This window comes from Manacus vitellinus, unplaced genomic scaffold (genome assembly GCF_001715985.3).
Source record: "Manacus vitellinus isolate BGI_N305 unplaced genomic scaffold, ASM171598v3 scaffold_3_pilon, whole genome shotgun sequence".
In the NCBI taxonomy this organism is placed as follows: Eukaryota; Metazoa; Chordata; class Aves; order Passeriformes; family Pipridae; genus Manacus; species Manacus vitellinus.
This window is the reverse complement of record NW_021940535.1, coordinates 1244883-1266874: the sequence shown is the minus strand read 5'-3', so window position 1 is coordinate 1266874 and position 21992 is coordinate 1244883. Positions and strand designations below refer to the sequence as shown.

General features: G+C 37.9%; 1 protein-coding gene across 4 annotated transcripts in view; it reads left to right on the top strand.

Annotated features, from left to right (window-relative positions):
- VPS41 (VPS41 subunit of HOPS complex) overlaps nucleotides 1-21992 on the top strand; it is a 104721-nt gene that overhangs the window by 45705 nt on the left and 37024 nt on the right. For 3 of the 4 annotated variants that reach the window (XM_018075582.1, XM_008921311.2, XM_018075583.1), the window contains 5 exons: nucleotides 2035-2097; nucleotides 3159-3224; nucleotides 14205-14324; nucleotides 17811-17957; nucleotides 19142-19208. In XM_018075582.1, the coding sequence (XP_017931071.1) occupies nucleotides 2035-2097; nucleotides 3159-3224; nucleotides 14205-14324; nucleotides 17811-17957; nucleotides 19142-19208 (463 nt within the window). Of the gene's footprint in view, nucleotides 1-2034; nucleotides 2098-3158; nucleotides 3225-14202; nucleotides 14325-17810; nucleotides 17958-19141; nucleotides 19209-21992 lie in introns of those variants that run through there. The other variant, XM_018075584.1, reaches the window with a different exon arrangement.

Sequence of the window (21992 nt, the reverse complement as noted above, 5' to 3'; positions counted from 1 at the left end):
ATAGCCAGGCCCAACTTAAATACAACCCTTTGGCTGGCTTACATAATCACAGCTTTGTGATACATCTTACAGTCTCCAAATATTGATTTTTCTAATCCTTTGGATCAGTAGCGCAGCCCTACACAGTGCATGCAGAAGTATTTTTAAAGCACGTTGTCAGAGGTAGTATGTTCGCTAATGAGTAGTGGACTGAACTGATAATGCTGCTTAGGAGATGTATCCAGGAGACAAACTTGAAAGGGAGATGAGATGGTCTGAGATGTTTTAAACTTCACTAAGACTGCTGAACTTTGAGCCACTCCGAGGATGGCTTAGTTCCTTGCTGATAGCTTAGTTCTTCTTGTAGTTTACCTAAAGTTTAATGTTTTTGCTCTGTCTCCTTGACTATCTGAAGGAATTTTGGGGTTCTTGTCCTCAGAACCGATCTTTTTAAAGCCATTAAGCCTCACTTTTTGAGGCCCATTACTGGCATTTACTGACTTTGTTCTGCAGGTCTTTATCTAGGGGGATTTATATTATTTTATTACTTTTTTTTTTTAATTTTTCTGCCTGAAGCAATCATGGTGGAGATGGGGAGAAAGAAATAAGGTTAAAAGTTCTTTTAAAACTTTTGAGTCCAATCTGTTGAACGTGTAGAGCAGAGTTACTGAAGGTATTACCTTTTCCAGAAAAGAAGGATATTTTCCAGAAAATAATTAGAGCCTGTCTGAAAGCCTTCTAAAGTAAATTTACTGTCAGATGCAGTTTTCCTGCTGATCGCTCCATGGAATGCTCTTTTTTCTCTCTTCTTCCACCATTGGTGTCCATCCCTCCTGAGATGATTTTGTTTCAGCAGCTTGTGACAACATGTAGAAACCTCTTAAAATCATAATGGAAAAGCAAACCAGTTATTATTCTTTGTGGAAATCATAACTAGTAAATTAATTACTGATTCCTGGCCATAAGTCTTCAGCCCTGTTTTACTCCTAAGTTCTGCAGGAACTGGGTTGTCAACTGTCCCATCTGAGAGTTGGGGAAGGGAATGTTGCGTATTGAATGAAGAGGCATGAGTCCGAAAGAGGGTTGTACTTAAAAAAATCTTGAGAAACCCTATCCTGTAGTCATAGCATCTAAATCTAATAGTATTTCATAACACTTGATACCTCTGTACTTGTTTTATAACTAAAGGCAAGAAAACATTTAAAAAATCTGTTAATTCTCTTGGCAGCAGAAACAATTTTTTTTTATTTAATGTTGAGGCTTCTTCAGATGGATTCATTCTGATAGATATTCTGATTGCCTATGGTTACAACTTCAGTGCTGACTGTTAAATGTACTGATACATCAACATAAAAGAGAAGGAAGGAGTCTTCAGAGAAAGACATTACCACTGGTCATGGAATAAAACAAAATAGCACTGAATGCACTTGGGAGGAGGAGAGGATGCCAAGAAATATATTGTCCTTGGATTTCAGTCTGGTTTTGCTTTATTGTCACAAATTTCTTTTCTTATGTAAACCTTGTATTGCTTGGAGGGGAAAAAAAAACCTTACCATTCTTTCTCAGAAAGGAAGAATTTTTAATTTATCTTCTCCTGAATGTTTTTATGTTGCTCTTACTGTACTTAGGTTAGTATCTGTTAAACAGATTTGATCAGCCTAGAGCAAAAGGAACTTGCAGTTTTTACTGTATTTGTAAAAAACCAAAACAGAAAAATCCCAAAACCAAAACACACACACAAAACAAATACAAAACCCCTCACAATAAAAACAAGCAAAAACCAAAATAAAATAAAATAAAAAAAAATAACCAAGGAGGAAAAAGATTCAAAAAGTACTTTTGTTCTGCTGCAAATATTTAGAGAGATGCCACAGTAGAAGATCAAGCTGTATCAATTATCTCTGAATTGTTAATTTTCACTTCTTTTCCATTAGGAAAAAAGATGTAACTGCTAGCATTCAACTTAACCTTCTAGCTATTAGTTTTTTACATTCAATGTTAATTGTCAAATGGTTATTAGGTAAACATTTTTGGCTTTTCAATGTACTTTTTCAGGTGCAAGTGTTTGGATTGTATTCAGCAGAAGAGTTTCATGAAACATTTGACTGTCCTATTAAAGTAAGTGCTTGTTTTAATCTTTAGTAATTGTGGTGATGTTGTCTTTTAATAACAGAAAGGTCGCATTAAGTCTAAATGAGAGAGAGGAATACCACCTCCTTGCAATGTTATTCAAGTCACTAGAAAATAGTTTTCTATCTCAATATAAAAGCTTTTGATCTGGTTAGGTAGTAAGAAAGCCCATCTTGGTTTTGTAAGGAGTATTATTGAATTTTTCAAATACAAAAGGCAAAGTGAAATTGTCCTATCTCAGCATAATTCTTTTTTTGTAGATTTGTGATACAAATTCTGAGGGTTCTGCTAAATGTGAGGGCAATATTTTGCAACCAGGCAAATGGGCAGAGATGCTGATGTACCTTGTCTGAAGAGAAAACTAGAGTTTTACTCTGCTTTAGAGATGTGTGTCTGCCTGGCTGTTGAAAAAGGGAATATCTAGTTTTTAGCAAGAAACATTTCTTGCATGAGGAAAGGTGGTGTGGGCAAATGATTGTGTTTTGCTGCTTGGGGTCTCCCATGTTGCAGCTGCTCTTGAGGGTGAGGGGAAGGGAACGAGGTCATTAAGTTTTCACACATGCCAGATGTGACTCACTTGCCTCCTAGGGCTTCTGCGGCTCTTACAGCTGGATCTCCTGCACTTGGCATGGAACATGTAAGGCAAAGAAACTGTTTAAGACGTGTTGTTAAGACATACGCAGTGTTGTCCTGTGACAGGGCTGAGGTGTGTGTGCCCTCTAGGCAGGTCCCACACTAGATTTAATTGGGGTAACCCTTGCACACAGCAAGGGTTCTGTTTGGTCCTAATTCTGCTGCTTGCTATACAGAAAAGTAGATTCGGTGTAATGTGGTTCTCAGCGTCAGACTTGTCAGATACCATATAATTAGAAGAATTTTCTTCTCTTCTAGGAAAAACAGATGTTGAAACAACTAGGCTTTACTTCAGAGAAAGAATTCACCTGTAATACTTGATGATTGGCAAAGGGTTATCTAGTTTAAAAAGTGATGTGGCGCTTCATGTAAACTCTTATTTAATCCACAATCCTCTCTTTCCCCCTCATCCCCAGATTGTTGCTGTTCATCCTCAATTTGTAAGATCCCACTTCAAGCAATTTGTAACAGGAGGAAAAAAGGTAAGCAGTCCTAGTGTAATGAACTTTGGCTACCTTTAAATAGCTTTTTGAAATGGCTCAGAAGGCTATGTATGTGATTTTTAAAACCTAGAGCAAAGATTTCTGCTTTTTCCTTTTAATTATGTGTTGTATTCCAAACCATTCTTATTTATTTTTAAAATTTATTTTATTTAATTAATTTTATTTAATTAATTTTTTTAATTAAGACTAATTCCAGGGGAAGGGAAAATGCACTTTTTATGTTAAAAACGTATTGCAACAAGTTGAGCTTGAGAGTAGAAATACTTCTGTGTATATAGCCTGAAAAACAAGTCATTTATGTTTCCTAGGCCAGATTTTCTCTATTTTAATTTCTTGAAGTGGAAGCAGGAGTTTGTGCCTTAATATTGATCCTTACAAGGCATGTTGATCTTGGTGTTTGGGATTTTTCTTTTGCTTCACCTGTGGGTGATTTATTGGGGTGGAGTTTTGTTTGTTTGGTTTGGGGATTTAAGGCAAAAAAACCCAAATATTTTCATCAGTTCTTATTCATGATATGGATTTTGTTGTTTGTTTGTTTGTTTTTAAAGGAATCAGTGAGAGCTTTTGGTAGAGTAGACCTCACACCATTCTAAGCATTTCTATCTGTGTACATAGTCTTCCATTTGGATCAGCTGGTATTTCAAATGTGCGTTAAGTGTCTTCTTAGTGTATGGTACAATTCTGACTTTCAGATTACAGTTGCTTCCAGGTCCTATAAGTATCTTATATCACATGGCATATTTTCAGGCAAAATATAAAAAGTTCTATTTAGAACAGTTTCTTAATTCATGGAATTTTCTGTTACCTTCTCTTATAAATTGAGTATGAAAAAGCCTCACTTACAGGTGCATCTAACCAAATGCCATGGCTCTCCCTTACCAGCAGTCTGTAAGAAATACAGACTCCTAGTGCTGAATACAACTTAATTTTCAATTAACAGTTCACTATGTTTCAGAGCATAACTGTGCTTTATTTATTTAAGTGGCATGTGAGCTTGACAGCTTTTTCTGGCTGGTAGAAGTTGGTGTTGTCCTTAAGATAATGCACAGTCAGTGGATGTCTGTGTCAGCCACCAGTTTGTGAAGCTTTTTTGTGCTGATAAAAGGGTCATGGAAAGAGAGAAGCAAGAAATTAATAGAACAGGGCTCTGTCAGGTGGTAAGAGAGCTTGCATTCACCTGATGCCGAACAGAAAAAAACATCAGGGAGTTAACACATTCTCTTTGGTTATCTTTGATTACTTGACAGGTTGTTTTATATTCTGTCCTCTGGGGAATGGTATACTCATTCTTAATACATTCATTTTTTGATGAGGAACTTTCCCCTTCAGAAAAACTTTAATTGACATCTTAACATAAGGTATTTAGCATTGAAATAAATGTCCCTCGACACATGGAATTTGATTTTATTGGTTCATAAAACAAACAAATAAAAACTCTAGCCTCGTGGTAGAAACCTTGTCCCTTTTCTCCTCTCCTCCAAAAGGAGCCTTTATAAAATAACAAAATGCTCTTTGAAAATTCAGAAAGTTAAATTCCACCTACTAATATATCTATGATTTATTTCTATTTGCTTTTTCTGAATGTTTACACTTTTCCTTAACTGTAAAGCCAACGAGTAGTAGGGGGGCAACAGGGAAAAGGTGAGGCTGAAGCATACAACCTCAGGCTGTGGACCTCACCTCTCTCTCCCTGTGTCTGGAGATTGTGCAGTTGGGTGAGCTCCTTCAGGGAGGGGGACAGGACTCCATGGCTCCTCACATCTCTGCTCTTTTAGCTTTTGCAGAAACACAGTGACTTCGCCCCTGATAGCTGGCAGTGGTGAAAGGCATGCTGCCTGTCTTCCCCACACACACCAAGGCAGGGTTAGCAGTAAGGGTATCCTCATTTTGGATCAAGCTTAAAAGAAAAGCTTTGTTTAAAGTTCTTTTGCTATCACAGAATATGCTCAGTTGGACTTATCGAATACAGCTCTTAGCCCTGCGCAGGACCATGCAAAGAGTCACACTATGCGTGAGAGTATTGTCCAAATGCTTCTTGCAAGAACTTCCCTGGAGAACCTGTTCCAATGCCCAACCACCCTGTGGGTGAAGAACCTAAACCTCCCCTGATACAACTTCCGGCTATTCCCTTGGTTCCTGTCACTGGTCACAGAAAAGGGATCAGTGTCTGCCCTTCCTCTTCCCCTCACGAGGAAGTTGTAGACTGCAATGAGGTCTCCCCTCAGACTCCTCTTTCTCCAGGCTGAACAGACCAAGTGACCTCAGCTGCTCCTCATACGGCTTCCCCTCAAGGCCCTTCACCATCTTCATTGCCCTCCTTTGGACGCTCTCAAACAGCTTAAAATCTTTCCTATATTGTGGCGCCCAAAACTGCACACAATATTCAAGGTGAGGCTGCACCAGTGCAGAGCAGAGCAGGACAATCCCCTCCCTCAACCAGCTGTCGATGCTGTGCCTGATGCCCCCCACAACACAGTTGGCTGTCCTGGCTGTCAGGGCACTGCTGACTCATATTCACCTGGCCATTGACCAGGACCCCCAGGTCCCTTTCTGTGGCACTGCTTTCCAGCATCTCATTCCCCAGTCTGTATGGACATTCAGGGTTGCCCCATCCCAGGTGCAGAATCCAGCACTTTCCCTTGTTGAACTTCATATGGTTGGTGATTGCCCCGTCCTCTGGGGTACATTAAAAAATACAGTGTGTGTTGTGTGAACTATTCATCCTAAGGGTTGCAGGGTCTTTATCTTTGTTTTGTTGTTCTGGGAGATGGTGACATAATGTATATTAGCATTTTAAAAGCTGAGTGGGTTTTTTTTAGTTGTTTGCTAAGATAATTTGAGCAGATAAATGTGTACAGAAAGAAATTTCATCAATTTCTCGAACCCCTCTAGTTCTGTTATACTCATTGTTGTCTCAGAATAAAAGTAGGATGTTCTTGATTTCCTACTTGAATTTCATACAGATTTTGGCTTACAGTGAAACAAAACAAAGAAACCAAACCACACATGCACAAGAACTTACCCCCTGACCCTAACACTCTGTTTTATCTCATCTCAGAAAACCACGTTAAGATGTGCTTAAATTTATTATATTTATTAATTTTATAGCTAGCATCTGCCTCAGTAGAATCTGCAATGATTGGGGGAGAGCTACTGTAAATTACCACCTCCTTAATTTTTTGAGAAATATACCATTCGTCATAATGATATAAAATGTGTGAAAAATACACTTTCCAGTTCAAAGACCCACTGCAGGCCATCCTGAAAATATTCAAGAGAGACAGAGAGGGAAAAAACCATAAGTGACATGCTTCAGGGATGCACAGTGCAGGTCCTCAGTTCCTAGCACAGGCGGATGTCTGGAACTTGGGTGAATTGTTGTGTAATACAGAGATTTACCACATCTTAGAAGCTCAGCCTGACCTAAGGCTGACTTAAGAGCGGTACTCTCTAGCGTAACTGTTTAAATCATTGTTGTAAGCTTAGCTCTACCATGTTTGTACAGTTGCTTAACTAGGCAGGTACTCAAGCCCTTTAACAGCATTTTTTCTCTAAATTGTATTGTGAACTAATTAACCAATATAAATTGTTTGCTTACTAAAGTGCTAGTTTTTAAAAGTAAAGAACTTCCATTAAGCTTGAGATAATATCATTGCCTTCTGTTTTGGGTTAGAAAAGCTTATTTTGCTCCCTTTTTTAATGAATGAATGTTACTTCTGCCTAGAAATCACTGTCGCAGTGAGAAGCAGTAGGTACCACACTAAAAAGAGGTGCTTCCCTCCTCCCAATCTCTGCAATTAACCACAGCACCATTGTGCTGACTTGGCAGATGATGGTAACCCTGAAATAATAATATCGTGTATTGTAAATAACAGGGCATGTCTGTCCAGAGCAGACAGTACAGCTCCAGAGTAAAGGAAAAGACAAATACTGTACTATTGAAGGCCATAACCTTCTACCTTTTAAAAAAGGGTCTAATCTCAGAAAATAACAGGGTAAAAGCCAAGTAAATGAGGGTGCTAAAGCTGAAAACAAGGTGTTCTTGATTTAACTGTTAGAGTGCTGGTCTTTCCCAATACATCAGCTAAATGAACGTTATTATAAACTCCAGGTATTGATTATGTCCTGAGGGTTAAGAGACAGAACTAAGAAAGAAGACTGAAGAATATTTCAGTTCCAAAGTCAACATATCAAATTACTGCATCTTATATAAAGATAACTTAGTCAAGCAGGACAAGTTGAGGTTCCTCTCTTAGCAGAGGCCTCAATGAGACTCCCTATTTCATGTTTTGATTAACATCAATAACTAGACAAATAGATTTTTGTAGTAAAATTCCTAGGAAAGTGAGTTGTCTGGAGTGATTGAGTCACTCTGCTGAATGTATACTAATGAAGGGTTTTCTGGGGGTTCTTTACCCAGCATGGTAGTGGGGACACACCACAAATTAAGCAAATGAATTCTGAAGCCATTATGGGGGTAGTATATTCAGTATCTTAAAGGACTGGGTCTCCTCATTTGCCTAGGACATGCATTTTATATAATAAATATTGATTTGCATATCCAATCTGAAACATTTTAAGGGATAGAGAACCAAGATAAAACTGCAGATTTACTCTGTAACTGTTAGCAATCTCATATTTAAAGCTGTCTGTATCTATATCTACATAATATATTTATGGGGTTTTTTTTAATATGTATGTATGGTGGAAATGTGTATAAAACCATATTTTTATGGTGTCTGTGTTTCTTTGGCTGAAGAAGATACTCTATAAGAACTGGTTTACAAATACAGATCATGTTTGTCCCCTTTATCCTTCCAGAATTAACATTTGAACATATTGATGTTTGAGCTTAAATATTAGACTCTTTTTTCTTCGTTTGTTATAAAAGCAGAGAGAACTTCGTGTTACCTGGGGCAAATTTCTCATTGTAAAAAAAATTAAAAATACTATTTCAATGTCAGAATTCTGGCCTGGACCAATGATGATTCCTACCTGAGATGCAAAACAAGATAACCTAAATTCCTTTCCACTCCAAGTAGAGCAACAACATACGTAGAGAAAGGATAGTGACTGTGAACAATGCACAAACGGGAAGAGAAATAGCATTCTTGGAGATCTGCGACTGCTGTTAGGGTAGTGGAATTTGTATGTTAAAGTCAAGTCTACCAAGGAGTGTCTCAGATTTTTTTTTAATTGTCTGCTTTTTAGTGTCAGCAGATGCACTTTGCTTGGTGAGTAAGTAGATGACCTTTACCTCTGAACCCTATGATATATACTTCATAATAACTGGACTACTTTGACAAATTATTAAATTGTCAGGATGCTGTTTGCAGCACAGTCCATTTTTAGAAAGCAGATAGTCAGCTGTTTGGCATTATGTTGGGTAGAAGAGTACCAGACAAGAAAGGCAGATTGCTTTGTAAGCTATAAAATATCAGTCAGTAAATACTCAAAGGTCTGATTTAAGTGAAAAAAGAGTAAATACTATGGCAATTTCTGTCCATGCATTGGATAATTTACCATAAGTAGGAAACAAGCTGTAGCAGCAGGCAAGCCACAATAATACTGGTCTGTGATTTCCTTGGTGCAATGTATAGTACCCAGATGTATTAAATATTATTGAGCAGATGAGACCTTGCACATGTAGTATGTACTGTTCACATAATAAACATTTTTTTTTGCTTACATTTCTTGTTTATGATTATTTGGATGTGCATTTCTTCTTTATTGCTAAAAAAAATTTCTCCTTTTGCTATAATAAATTTGGTTTGTGTAAAGAGAACAGATCATAGTCCTATGTGCATGTAATCTATAGTTGTCTGTTTTGCAAATGTCTGTGTAAAACACTTTTTTCATTGCCCGAGGTGGCAAGCAAAGAGGATCTAAAGGTATGAAATGTGTCTCTCTGCCTACAAGACTGCAGGATTTGCTTTCCAAGGTGTTAATTCTGTAGCTCTTTGTGAATAGGCGACAGCTGGAATCTGGCAGTTGAGTTATTAAAAGTACAGCCTAATAAAAGTCCTATAGCATTTGTTTGTATTAAACATCTCAAAATTTCTAGTTTCACTGTCCATGAACTACAGCAGTAGCTCCTGTTTCGTCTATCACTGTTGCCATCGCAAACCTTCTGATGCTGCTGTCTGCCTCTACCTCCTTGCTTGATTTCCCTTGACTGCACCTGCTGCCCTCCTCTCTGTTCACACCCCAGCTCCTTAGACAACATTTTATGACAAAATTTTAAAAGCTCATCTTCAATAGAAAACTTGAGGTTTATATTATTCTCTGCCTCGTTTGAGCTCATCCAGTCTATCAGCTGTTCCAAGCAGAAATTATAATTTTTTATTGTTGCTATATGTTTTCCTAGAGATGAACTAGTAAACAGTAAGTCTTCATGCAGCATGCTGTTCTGTGTTCCTCTGTGGTATCTGCTAATCTTGACTGTGCCTGTAAATGTTGTTTTTATGCTGAAAACAATAAATAGCTGTAGTGATCACTTGTAATCAAGGAAGTAGCATTTTAGGTTTTTGTGGTCTTGCCTAGCTGAGGTGAGAGTTGATGACACAGATGCCAAAACACAGAACAAATGCCACAGGCAGGCTCATCTTTCCACTTAGGCAGACAAAGAACAGGACAAGGAAATTACAGCGACGCTTTTCAGTTACAAAATGGTGAATGGAGTGGTGCTGAACGGTGCTGCATCCAGTTGGCGGCTGGTCACTAGTGGTGTCCCCCAGGGATCAGTGTTGGGCCCAGTTCTGTTTAATATCTTTATTAGTGATCTGGATGAGGGGATTGAGTCCACCATTAGTAAATTTGAAAGTTGGGGGGGCATGTTGATCTGCTGGAAGGCAGGAGGGCTCTTCAGAGGGACCTGGACAAGCTGGAGAGATGGTCTGGTTCCAACGGAATGAGGTTCAACAAGGCCAAGTGCCGGGTCCTGCACTTTGGCCACAACAAGCCCCTGCAGCGCTACAGGCTGGGCACAGAGTGGCTGGAGAGCAGCCAGGCAGAAAGGGATCTGGGAGTTTGGATTGGGAGGAAGCTGAACATGAGCCAGCAGTGTGCCCAGGTGGCCAAGAAGGCCAATGGCATCCTGGCCTGGATCAGGAACAGTGTGGCCAGCAGGACCGGGGCAGCTATTCTTCCCCTGTACTCAGTGCTGGTGAGGCCACAGCTCAAGTGCTATGTCGAGTTCTCAGCCCCTCAGTTCAGGAAGGATATCGAGGTGCTGGAGCAGGTCCAGAGAAGAGCAACAAGGCTGGTGAAGGGACTGGAGCAAAAGTCCTATGAGGAGAGGCTGAGGGAGCTGGGGTTGTTTAGCCTGGAGAAGAGGAGGCTCAGGGGAGACCTCATCACTCTCTACAACTACCTGAAAGGAGGTTGTAGCCAGATGGGTGTTGGTCTCTTCTCTCAGGCAGCTATCAGTAAGACAAGAGGGCACAGTCTTAAGCTCTGTCAGGGGAAGTTTAGGTTGAATATTAGGAAAAAATTTTTTACAGAGAGAGTAATCAAACATCGGAATGGGCTGCCCAGGAAGGTGGTGAATTCTCCATCCCTGGAGGTTTCTAAGATGAGACTGGATGTGGCACTTAGTGCCATGGTCTAGTAACCACAGCAGTGTTGGATCAAGGGTTGGACTTGATGATCTCAGAGGTCTTTTCAGCCCAGTTGATTCTATGATTCTATGAAAATGAAGTTTCAAGCCTTTTCTTCTGTAAAACTCCTTCAGATCTTTACACAGAAGGTGCTATGTTAAAACAAAGTACTGGTGCTGTGCATAGTGCTTCAGTAAAAGTATGTTTGCTTTGAAATTTCTGTGAGAACAGATATCTTTTATTTCAGTATTTTGAAGGCAGTAAGTGGTAGTGAGATGAATTGAATTATTTCTCTGTGTTGATACTACCAAAGCTGCAATCATTGGCCTCTTTGTTCAGAGGATTGGGAATTCCTGTACATAGTTGAAAGACTGGGATTACATGTAATTAGTGTTAATGCTAATTGCATGATAGGCTCCATTAAATCCAAGTACTCTCTCTTCTCTTTAGCAGTTGCACTCCAAAGTAGAGTTTTGAGCTCTTTTTGGGGTAGGTTAATCTCCTGTCAGTGAAAAACACAGAGATGTAATCACTTATCTAGGAGAAATATATCCACTTGTTTTTAAAACCAAAAAGTGTCCTGCTCCATCCTCTTGTCTCACACATTTCAGTGTGTCACTTTTCTTAATGATCCAGTTAGGATTTGCAAAATAATTAGTGAGCTAACAAAAGATTACAGTGTACTATGAAGCAGTGTGGGTGGGGACCCTTGAAGTCAAATTTTTTTTTATTTTAGCTGTATTATGGAATTGCAGTCCATGCAGGATACACTGGAAGTGCACTACTGTATTGTATGTAACAAAGGACTAGAAAGTTTTATGAGAGTAAATGAAAAAAGAGAAAAACGTAAACTCTGTAGCAGAGAATGCAAGAAAGTGGGATTTGGGCTGCTGTTGAAATATAAGTACTGTAAATGCTGACTGCCACAATACGGAATTTATGGGAAATAAAGCCTTAAAATATTTTTCCTCTACCAAAAAGAGGGAGAGGTGGTAGGAGGAACCCCTCCAGAAACTGTGGATTTTTTATTATATGTCTAGCTTCTTTTGAAGTTTTAAATTATTTTCTGGTATGACAAACATTTCAATGTGGAGACAGAAAGGAAGACTAAGAAGTAAATTAGTCTGTGTATTTTTAGAGATGCATTCAGTAGGTAGCAGTTCCAAAACACATAGGAAAGTTCTGGGTTCACAAATTCAGTTTCCAGATGTCATTGCTCTAGATACACAAAATGTGATGTATTTATCACATTAAATAAATATAAATAAAATAAATCACATTATGTGTATCAATAGCATGCAGATAATTGCATTGAAGATAAATTAGTAAAGCACATTTTGAGATTATGTTATTTTTTTGAAACCACAATGTTGAGTGTCCTTTGGCCTCAGTGTTGGACCTATTGCACTTGCTGATATGAAACCAGGAATTCAGGGTGTTGTAGTGATTCATATTCACTTTCCATCTTTATTATAGGCAATAGCAGCCTGATGTCTTCTACTGCCTTGGTCTGAAAATTTGATTAAGCATGTGCTTAGAGTTAAGCATAGACAGAAGCAGGATTTTTCAAATTTTTTCTCCTCACCAGTTCTTTCTCAGAAAACTTACTTTCTTTGCAGTTTGTTACTCAGTCATAAAAACGCATAATGTTCACAAACCATGAACAGTAACAAAAAAGTGCAAACTGTCATACCAAGTTCGCTCTGGATCTTGCATGTAATAAAAATACTTAAATCCTGATTCATTCGCAAGCAGAAAAGATTCAAGGTTCAATTAATATAATTGACATCAACCAGTTTTAACCTTTCACATCATCCACGTCAGTTTTTGCAACATTGTTCGGTAAGTCTCAATAAAGATACCATGTATTTTGCTGCTGTCTTTGTTGGATGGTATTGAAAGAAGCATCCAAGCAACAGTTCTTTTTCTGTCGAGCTTTTCCTTAGGGGTTCATAAACTAGGAAAAAGTAATTTTCAAGTCTGGATCAGCACATCTCTTAGTCTTTAATGACATCCTTAGCTTCTGAATGGAGATAGTATGGGCTGACAGCTCCTGTGTGTCTCATCTACCTACCAGCCTTCTAATGGGAATCCTTCTGCATGTCACTGCCTTATGAGCATAGATGTTACCTCTGCTTTCAGTGGCTTGTCATGGTTGCTGTAAAATAGCATATTTTTTAAGAGTAACTGAGTAGCCTTTTTGTATATTGAAAAAAATATCTGTGCTGTCTAAAAGGTGGGCCTTCATATGTAAAGGACATGAAGTCGTTTTGCTTGAGTGAGAAGTTTGGTGTCTGCAGCATGCTTTACACAAAAGTTTCTTAACAGACTATCCTACCTGGTTACTGCTTTAAACCGTTGGAGAAAATTCTTGTCTTCTGATGCCATCTGGTGGCTTCAGGAGAGAGAGGCAGTCTGTGTAATTGCCATTAAGAGTCTCTGTTTTGCTAAAAGATCTTATTTTAAATAACCAGTGTCCTAGCATTTGACATATTTATCCAAATACAAGTGGCAGGAAACCTTGTATAAAAAAGCATCTACAGCTGGATCTTAGATAGGAAATACTAGCAACATGAGTACTGCATTTAGGTTTTAGCATGGTAGAAATCCTTGCAGGCAGCAATTTCACACCTTCCAGTGTAAGGTGTTAGCTTGGGTTCAAGTTGTGCATATGTTTGTATGAGGGTGTACTCATGAAAAAGTTGGCAGAACTGGTACCTTAGATTATTATCTTTATAATTGCTTCAACATGTTACTTAGATATCCCTCCAAGTACTGCACTTTGCATCTCTCAAAGTGATTCCATGTAATCCTATTAAACAACTTTCTGAGACATACAGGAACCGGTATGGACTTTCAGGCTGTCTGCATGTAGTTTGTAGTTTGGTTTTTCTTTGCTGAGGCAAAGCATCTCGTAACATCTCCTATGCATTTAGATATTCTAAAATACCTTCCTTATTTGCAGAACCTGGGATTACCAATCTCACAAGTTTTACAACCAACAGCACTTGTGGTACAGTGCAGTTTACATGTGTGGGACTACAACACAGCATCTCTAGACCCCTATGAAAGGCTGTGTAGTTCCACATGGAGCCAAGCAAAAAGTCTCAGGCTTGGGGATCTTTGATAACTTTTTTTGACTGCCTGTTTTTTGGAGGGAAGAAGGAGCCTATGTTGAGATTGGTGGATAGGTGTGAGGAGGCCTGCTTTTCTTACCAACTTTATGAAGTGCTGTCACTAATGCTGTAGGCATAAGTTCTGAAATGTCTAAAAGAAGTAAGATATAATGAAGAAAAGATACTTCCTGCATTTGCATACAGCACTGTGTCACAGAAATATTTATTGTTGCACTTCTTCATAGTTGCTGTTATATGAGAGAGGCTGGATGAATAGATGGAAGCCTTCGGTTTTACATGAAGGGGAAGGAAATATAAGAAATGTAAAATGGAGAGGACACTTAATTGCTTGGGCCAATAATATGGTAAGTATTTGCCGCCTCCATTAAATGAACAAAAATATCTCTGTGTTACAATGATTATTGAAATTTTTCTGTTTATTTCCATGTATTCCATTGAAAAATGATACATTTGAAGAATCAGGTATAAAAGGCATTGAAGGACAGTGGTTTAGATGCCATTTCTTTGTAGAAATTTCTTCAGGAATTTCCTGCTGGATAGTCAGTGTTCTCCAATATGATTGCCACTTTTGAAGAAATTAGGAAAAGTAGCTCTACATACCACTGTTGCGAATGGTCATTACTGTATGCTGTTGCACATTAGAGTTTTGACCAGTACAATTTATTGAAGCAAACTGAGGAAGAAATGTCAGTGTAGCTATTCTTTATATAAATAATAGAACATCTCCATTCCCTGCCACCCCTGGGGAAAAAAAACCAAAACTATCTGGATTATGTAATTTGTACTGAAGTGACATTGTCATGTGCACTTTTAATGTTACAGATTATTTAAAAATATAGTAATAATTTCTTGTTGTGGTAGGCCACTAGAAAAGGCTAGACTTAGGAGAAAATAGACACCTTTTGTTCTAAGTGTAATTTGTATTTTAAAGGAAACCTTTGCATTCATTCTGAGTGTTGCATTTTACCTATCGCTGTATATCTAATTGATGGGTCACAATCCATGTTTTAAAGCTCAGCAGTGAGGGATATGTTTTTAAGTGTGTACCATGTCTAAATTCCAAAGTATTTTTTTAAATGTGGTGAAAGTACTTCTGAAACACTTTTTTTCCTTCTATTATTATTCCATCCTAAAGGGAAGCATTTATTAAAATATTTTAAAGGCATTGTTGTTTTTTATAACTTTGATATAAAATTGTTGCAGGTGGACTTTTGTTTATTTGCTTGCCTTTAATAACTCTATTCGAATGGAAGATTCATTGAGGGTTTGATTGACACATTAGCTTTTTTGAAGGTTTTGTTCTTTTCAGAACCATACAATTAAAATATGTATTCTAGGTGAATCTGCTGGGGATGGATAGGACAGTTGAGGAGAGCTATCCCTAGAGATGATATGCCACATCAGAACACAGAATACTAATAAAACATTGAGAGCCATCTGTCAGAGATGAAAAGCCATGGTCAGGGCCTATCTTTCAAGGAAAAATGAAATGAAACTTGCCCTCCAAAAGATTAATATATTTGGTTATTGGCCTTTCCCTTCCCCTTTACCCTCTTTACCTTTTTTAGATTTCCTCCATCCTCTAGCAAGGTTTTGTGTTACACCTTTTTCTTTCAAAATCAGACAAAATCTTTTGTAGTCTTGCTTCTTACTGTCTTTGTGTGGCTACCTAGTTTTTATTTTCTTAAGTCCTTTTGGTTGGTGGGGCACACTGTGTGAGAGCTTTTTAGACTTTGAATATTCTGAGGTTATTTAGGCAAAATGTAATTCTGCTTATCAGATGCTCAGGTAACCCGTGTTGTTTGCTGCTGTGCCCTCTTGTCCTTCTTCCATGGCAAAGAGTGTAAGTTTTACAAACTGAGATATCTGAGGACCAAATCTTGAGAGGCATTTGGCTGCCTGACTCCCATTTGATCAAGTTGACTTAGGAAGTCCTTTCAGTTCATTATGCAAATGGCATACTTACTGTTTAAGGAGAAGCTGCTGCCCAAGCGTTCTCACACCATTCAAGGAGTCACATACACACCACCTCAGACTGTAACTGCAAGTTAAGTCCCTTCACAGCAAGCAGCTCCAGAGAGGCAGCAGATGCCCCTTTTGACCCTTTGCTCACTTCTTGTGCACCTGCTCACTGGCAGAGCATGGGAAATTGAAAGTCCTTCATTTAGAGTAAGCAATACATAGCAACAACTAAAACATCTGTGTATTATCAACATTATTCTCATACTAAATCCAAAACACAGCACTTTATACCCGCTAGTAAGAAGAAAATAATTAATTCCCAACAAAAAGCATATCTAGTTGTAAGTTCACAGTTTGCTGCCTAAGACTTCAAAAAATCGAGCTACTCATGCTAAGCAAATAAACCTAAACAAACAGCATACTACATTACAATATTATAACTCTAAATAACTTACTCTTATTTAAAACTTATTACATTAAGCAACCTATAACTATAGAGGATCCTACACTGTTGGTTGGGAAGGCACTTTAAACATTAAAGGTAGCCTATCCCATGTAAGATTTGCTTCCTTGTAGAAAAACAGAAGTTGTGATATGGGGTCACTTTTACCTGAAAATGATCCTTGAAGACAAAGTACTAGGATTTATAACGATTTATAAAAGGCAACTTTATTAAAATGCAGTTCAAGCAAGATTAGAAATTTTATCAGATAAGTGTAGAAAACACAAAACATAAGCTCCTTGTTTATGTTAACCCAAAGATCTGGGCTCTGTACTTTGCAGATGCGATGTGCAAGTTGTTGTTCTTTTGTTTTTGAAACCTTGGTGACTGCTAACTGAAGAGAAGTCAATAGGAGTGTCTTCCATGCCCGTAGTTTTTCAGTGACAAAGATCACCGAAAAAAACCCTTCAACCACCCTCATACCACTTACTGTTCCTTGTGATTAAACAAAAAAAAAAAAGGCAGCAAAACCTGGCTTAGACCATGACCACCCTGTGTTGACTCTGACTTTCAAACAGTTGTATCTGTGCAGCTGGGGACACAGAAACTCACGGTGCAGGGAACAGAAACAGACAGAGGAATCTTTTAAATCACTTTTGTCACTAGAAAAATACTAACATAGCGTGGCATCCTGGACACTGACCTTTTAAGATCCTTTCCATTTCCTTTTCTGTGATTCTGAGAGTTGTTCTTTAAGCCCTATGAGCAGAAAAGAAATATTTTATTTTGGAGATTTTGTTTTAAATTACGAAGAACAAGTCATTACTTAACATGAAATTAATCTTCATTTTGCTATTGAAAAGGTTATAGCTTCACCTTGTCTAAATAGCATGGAAAAATCTGTCTCTCAAATGACTTTAATCTTTCTTTTTTTAAACTTTTTTTCTGTTTAAATACCCTTGCTTTTCTATTTTAATATAAGAGTAGAAATGCATTTCCTGAGAAGTACAGATTGGATTCATTTATCTTAATGAGCTGTTGCTTTTCTTTTCTTTTCAAGGTGGAAATTTCTGTGTCTCTACAGGGGCTTTTGTGAAAAAGCTGAGATTTTTTTTGTTTGTCCAGGAGTAGCACCAACCCAATGAAATGAACTGGTTCATGCCTAAAGTTGCTAATCTGTCACTCATTCACTTATTATGTCTTTTTATTTGGCATGTAAATTTAAAATATCTAAATTACTCTGATCCCTTTGCTCCTTTTGTCACCTTCTGGGTTAAATGGGTCTTTGTATCAACACTTTTTTCTGTTAGCACACTTGGCCCTGCCCTGAAATTTACGCTGTAAAATGCTCTGGCTGCCTTAGGTACAAAATGGTGAGTAGGAGTTTGTCATACATAATAAAGTTCTCTTGTATTTAAACTTTCAGGGCGTGAAGATACTTGATATGATCTCCAAGCAAAGAATTACCAATGTGCCTCGAGACGACATAAGCCTTCGCCCAGATATGTATCCCTGCAGCCTTTGCTGGAAGGATAATTTAACGCTGATTATTGGCTGGGGAAATTCAGTAAAGGTGCAATTACCTGTCTTTGTAATAAATGCTTGCTGTTATCACAGACAAACAGAGGATTATTTCTGAAAAGCAAAGACAATCGAAAAAAATAGAATTTGGTTTGACTACAGTGTTCAGAAGTCCTACTGCCTTAGAAATGTCATTGGAGTGACCCTTATGAGAAGGAGGAGTGACAGACGCCCAGCGGTCAGACAGATCTCTGTGTGTGAGCATGCAGTGAATGTAATCGTCAGGGACATTTCTCTCCTCTGTGCCTTGAAGAGATTTCCTCTTTTAAAAGCTTGTACTATTGAATTCATTTCTTTTGATTAGCATTAAGGAAGAACAACTTACCATGAGATATTTTTGGAGGGGATTGCTTTGGGGGCTGAGGAGGTTGTGACTGCTAAAACAGCCACATGATTTTGGTCAACCATGGGAAAAAAAAGGTGGAGTGGGAGGACAGGCTGCTTTGGGTTTTGTTCTCTTTCAGCAGGGCACTGGCATTTTGAACTTGTGTGCTGCAGACTATGATTTTCTCAGAGCAGCACCTGACATGAGTTTGTTACAAGCCTGTTAGCTCTTTTCTAATAACAGACTGCTGCATCACTGCACAGTGGGAAATTAAAAGTGCTTGGTAGGAATAGATGGAAAGGGAGGGTAAAGTGGGGTAGGTGACGTGTAAAAAGCTTTTGGAGCATTAAAGTTAGAGTTTTACAAATGAGGAGGTTTGTCCTAAGTTTGGCATCTGTCGTCCTGCTTGTGTTTGTGTGTGCTTCACAGCATTTTGATTATTTGAATTTATATGTACATACTCTCCTATTACTGAGAGTAGCAATAGCAAACTCTTACTAAAATTGTAAGGTAATGACATGCAAACTGTGAGAAGACACCAAAATCAAACTCACATATATGCTTCTATGAAGAAATCATAGTGGGCAGGTATTTTCAGATTTCTCTTGTGTGGTACATCATCCTTCTCCTCCCCCAGAATATTTATAGGGCTGTGAACTACAGCCACAACTTTCCCATGTGTTTTTCTTTATCAGTGATGCATCATCACTGTTTCACAACTTGTGTTTTTCAAAATAGTGAAATGTATGTTCAAGGAGTCCCAGAAATTCCTTTTCTTATTGAGGCAGCATTAGTATCATTTTAGGAATTACAGTTCGTTCATCGTAATGGTCTGAATCTCTGTTTCCTAGATCTGCTCAGTAAAAGAACGGCATGCCAGTGAAATACGTGACCTTCCAAACCGCTATGTGGAAATAGGTATGGTTGTATGAAAACACTCGTTTTCAAAATTATATAAGCTTTAAAAATCTGTTTTCACATTCTAGCCTGGAAAAACTGTTAGAGTTTGAAGGCAACACGTAATTGTAACATAAATGTCACCTCATTTTTAGTTGATGAGGTTGTCAGATGCCCTTTTGCATAGGTGTGAGGTTTGGGGGTTTTTTTATAGAGAGCCTTAAGTTCTGTGATCATCTAAAATCAGAGATACTTGTGTGAACAGTGGATGCCTTAACTTTCCCTTCATACAGATTCCTTCAGAGAACTTGGTTTTTCATCTTGGTTAAATGATTGATGGTCAGTGTAGTAGTAAGGAGATTTGACTATGTGTTGTTTGACTACATTTGTAACTTTTTTCTCTTTTTTCTTCTTAAAATCTCTGGTATAGTTCTAAGAAATTAATTTAAATTTCTTTTTGTTTCCTTTTTTGGCTTCTGAATTCAATATTCTCCTTTGTCTCCTTTCTTATTTGTCTCTAGCTAATGTGATGTGAATAAATTTCATTATTACTGATGAATGGAAAAGGTCTTGACAAAATATGTTTGTTAAGTAAAGTGTAAAGTGGAATTCAGAGAAAATTTGGAAGGGAAGTGGAGATGTAAATAAAAAATAACAACTGTCCTCAGAAGCATCTACTGGGGAAAGGAAGTATCTATGAACAGATAGTGCTGGGAAGATAAACAGGCCCTCTGGGACTCTGCAGATCAGAGTGAGCAACAGTTTGTAAACTTTGGTGCTCCCTTGACTGTAATAACATGAGATTGTAGATAGTTGTGTTCAAGCAAGAATCTGACTCGTGTCAGATTGGAATGCTGCATGGCATGAGTGTTTGTATACTCTGGTTTCTGATTTCAGGAAAGGACCATTTTAAAATAGCTTCTAAATCAACTAGGAGACTTGTTAATTTCTGTAAGGACTCTCGATACTGAGAGATGGTAGCATGCCAGACAGTTAACTGAGACCTGTTTAAGATTACATAGTCCAAAAAGATTATTTAATAGTAGAATTCTAGGATATTTGATAGAATTTTATCAAGAAAAAACTCAGTCATGAATCTGAGATCATATATATAATGTTTTCTGTACCTGTGAGTAGGTTTTAGAAAATAACTAAATGGGATTCTTAGTCACAAGTGAACAGAAGCAACTTCTACTCCAGCTTTAATGTGTTTACATGGAGAGTGCTAGTCTTACATTACTGTCTATTGGAACTTCATTTAAAAAATATAAAAGGCTGTTATCAGGCTATTTAGGTGTAGACATGAAGGATAGAGATTTTCATTAAAGTAACTTTTTTATCTTAAAATTTTTAGTCTACAGTCTTCTCTGTATTCTCGAGGACTGGTGTTTTATATCACTTAACCTGTTAATGATGAGCTTGAGATTTTTCTTTCTGGTTTTAGGTCAAAGCACTGAAGTGGTTCTGCCAAATGCTGTCAGGAGCACTTATTGGAACTTGGGTATTAGATTGGGAGGGAAAAAAGAGAGACATTATTTGTTCAAGTCTCAGTATAAATTAAAATAACCTTCGATATAGTCACATAGAAGGTCTTCTTGACAGCAGTATGTCATGACATAACATCTATTTCTATTTCATTTCAACTTTATTTTTCAAAGGCATAGCTAGAAGGTCTAGTATTATACCAGAGCAGCAACCAGTATAGTTTTTTTGCAAGACCACAGATATCCTAAGTGGATGCCTAAGTTGATACACTTTTGTAAAGAATTTACAGAAGGCAAGAATATCCTTCAGATATTTTGATTCATAACATCTTGTCAACATACTTAGGAAATATGAAACCCTTAACACAGTATAACTTCTGTTGTGTTTAGCGGTGTGGGGTTTTTTCATGGTGGTATCTTAGCTAACTGTGCTGGCATTGGTAGATCATAAATGTTTCTTCAGAAGTTTGCAGCCCAGTGAATAAGGAAATAGAGTGTTTCCTGCATTGCAAGTTAGGTATGTAGGATCCTATTCAACAAAGTACCCTCTGATCTTCCATTTCTTTCTTAAGAAATAGCTATACTCATTCTAAGGATGCAAATAATTACGGTATCTACTGGGATGCCAAACCAGACAGCCCATAATGTGGGAGTTACACCACTGAACTATTCTACCTGTTTTATTTTAAAGAAAATAATGTTGTGATTATCTATAAGAGAAAATAGATTACTTATATGGATCTGTGTGGCGTTGCTAATTTTATGTACATCTTTCAGTATATTAATGGTGCTTTTCTTCAGTAATCTTTTCCATTGTCTCTGCTACAGTTCATTACCTCTGTGTGTCTTCATTCACTGTCAAAGATAAACTCCAGTGAATGTTGCTATTTTAAATGTATGTTAGCTGAGCAGATCCTATCAGTTTAGCTCTGTCAGCTACCACTGTGAAGTAGTGTATTGATTAGAAAGTATTGGTATTGAATTACAGGCTTAATGTGGACTAAATGCTGTTGCAATCCTTCTTGAAGAGTGCTTGACCTCTGTGCTCACTCCTGAAGTGAGTACAAAAGCTGTAATGCTGCACAACTTCTGTCCAAACAGGGAACCCTTCCTCAACTGGAGCCTGTGAGAAGACTGGTTGCTAAATAGCTAATTAGCACTTTTCAGTTAATACAATACCTTCAAAGGGAAATGGATTGTCTAGTCTTCCTTGCTTTGTCTGTATTTTGTATACTTCTATGGAGAAGTACTTTCTCTCTGCCTCAGATTGTTAGTGATAGCAGAAAATAGAGGTGAACGCTGGAAGTCTGTAAAAGACTTC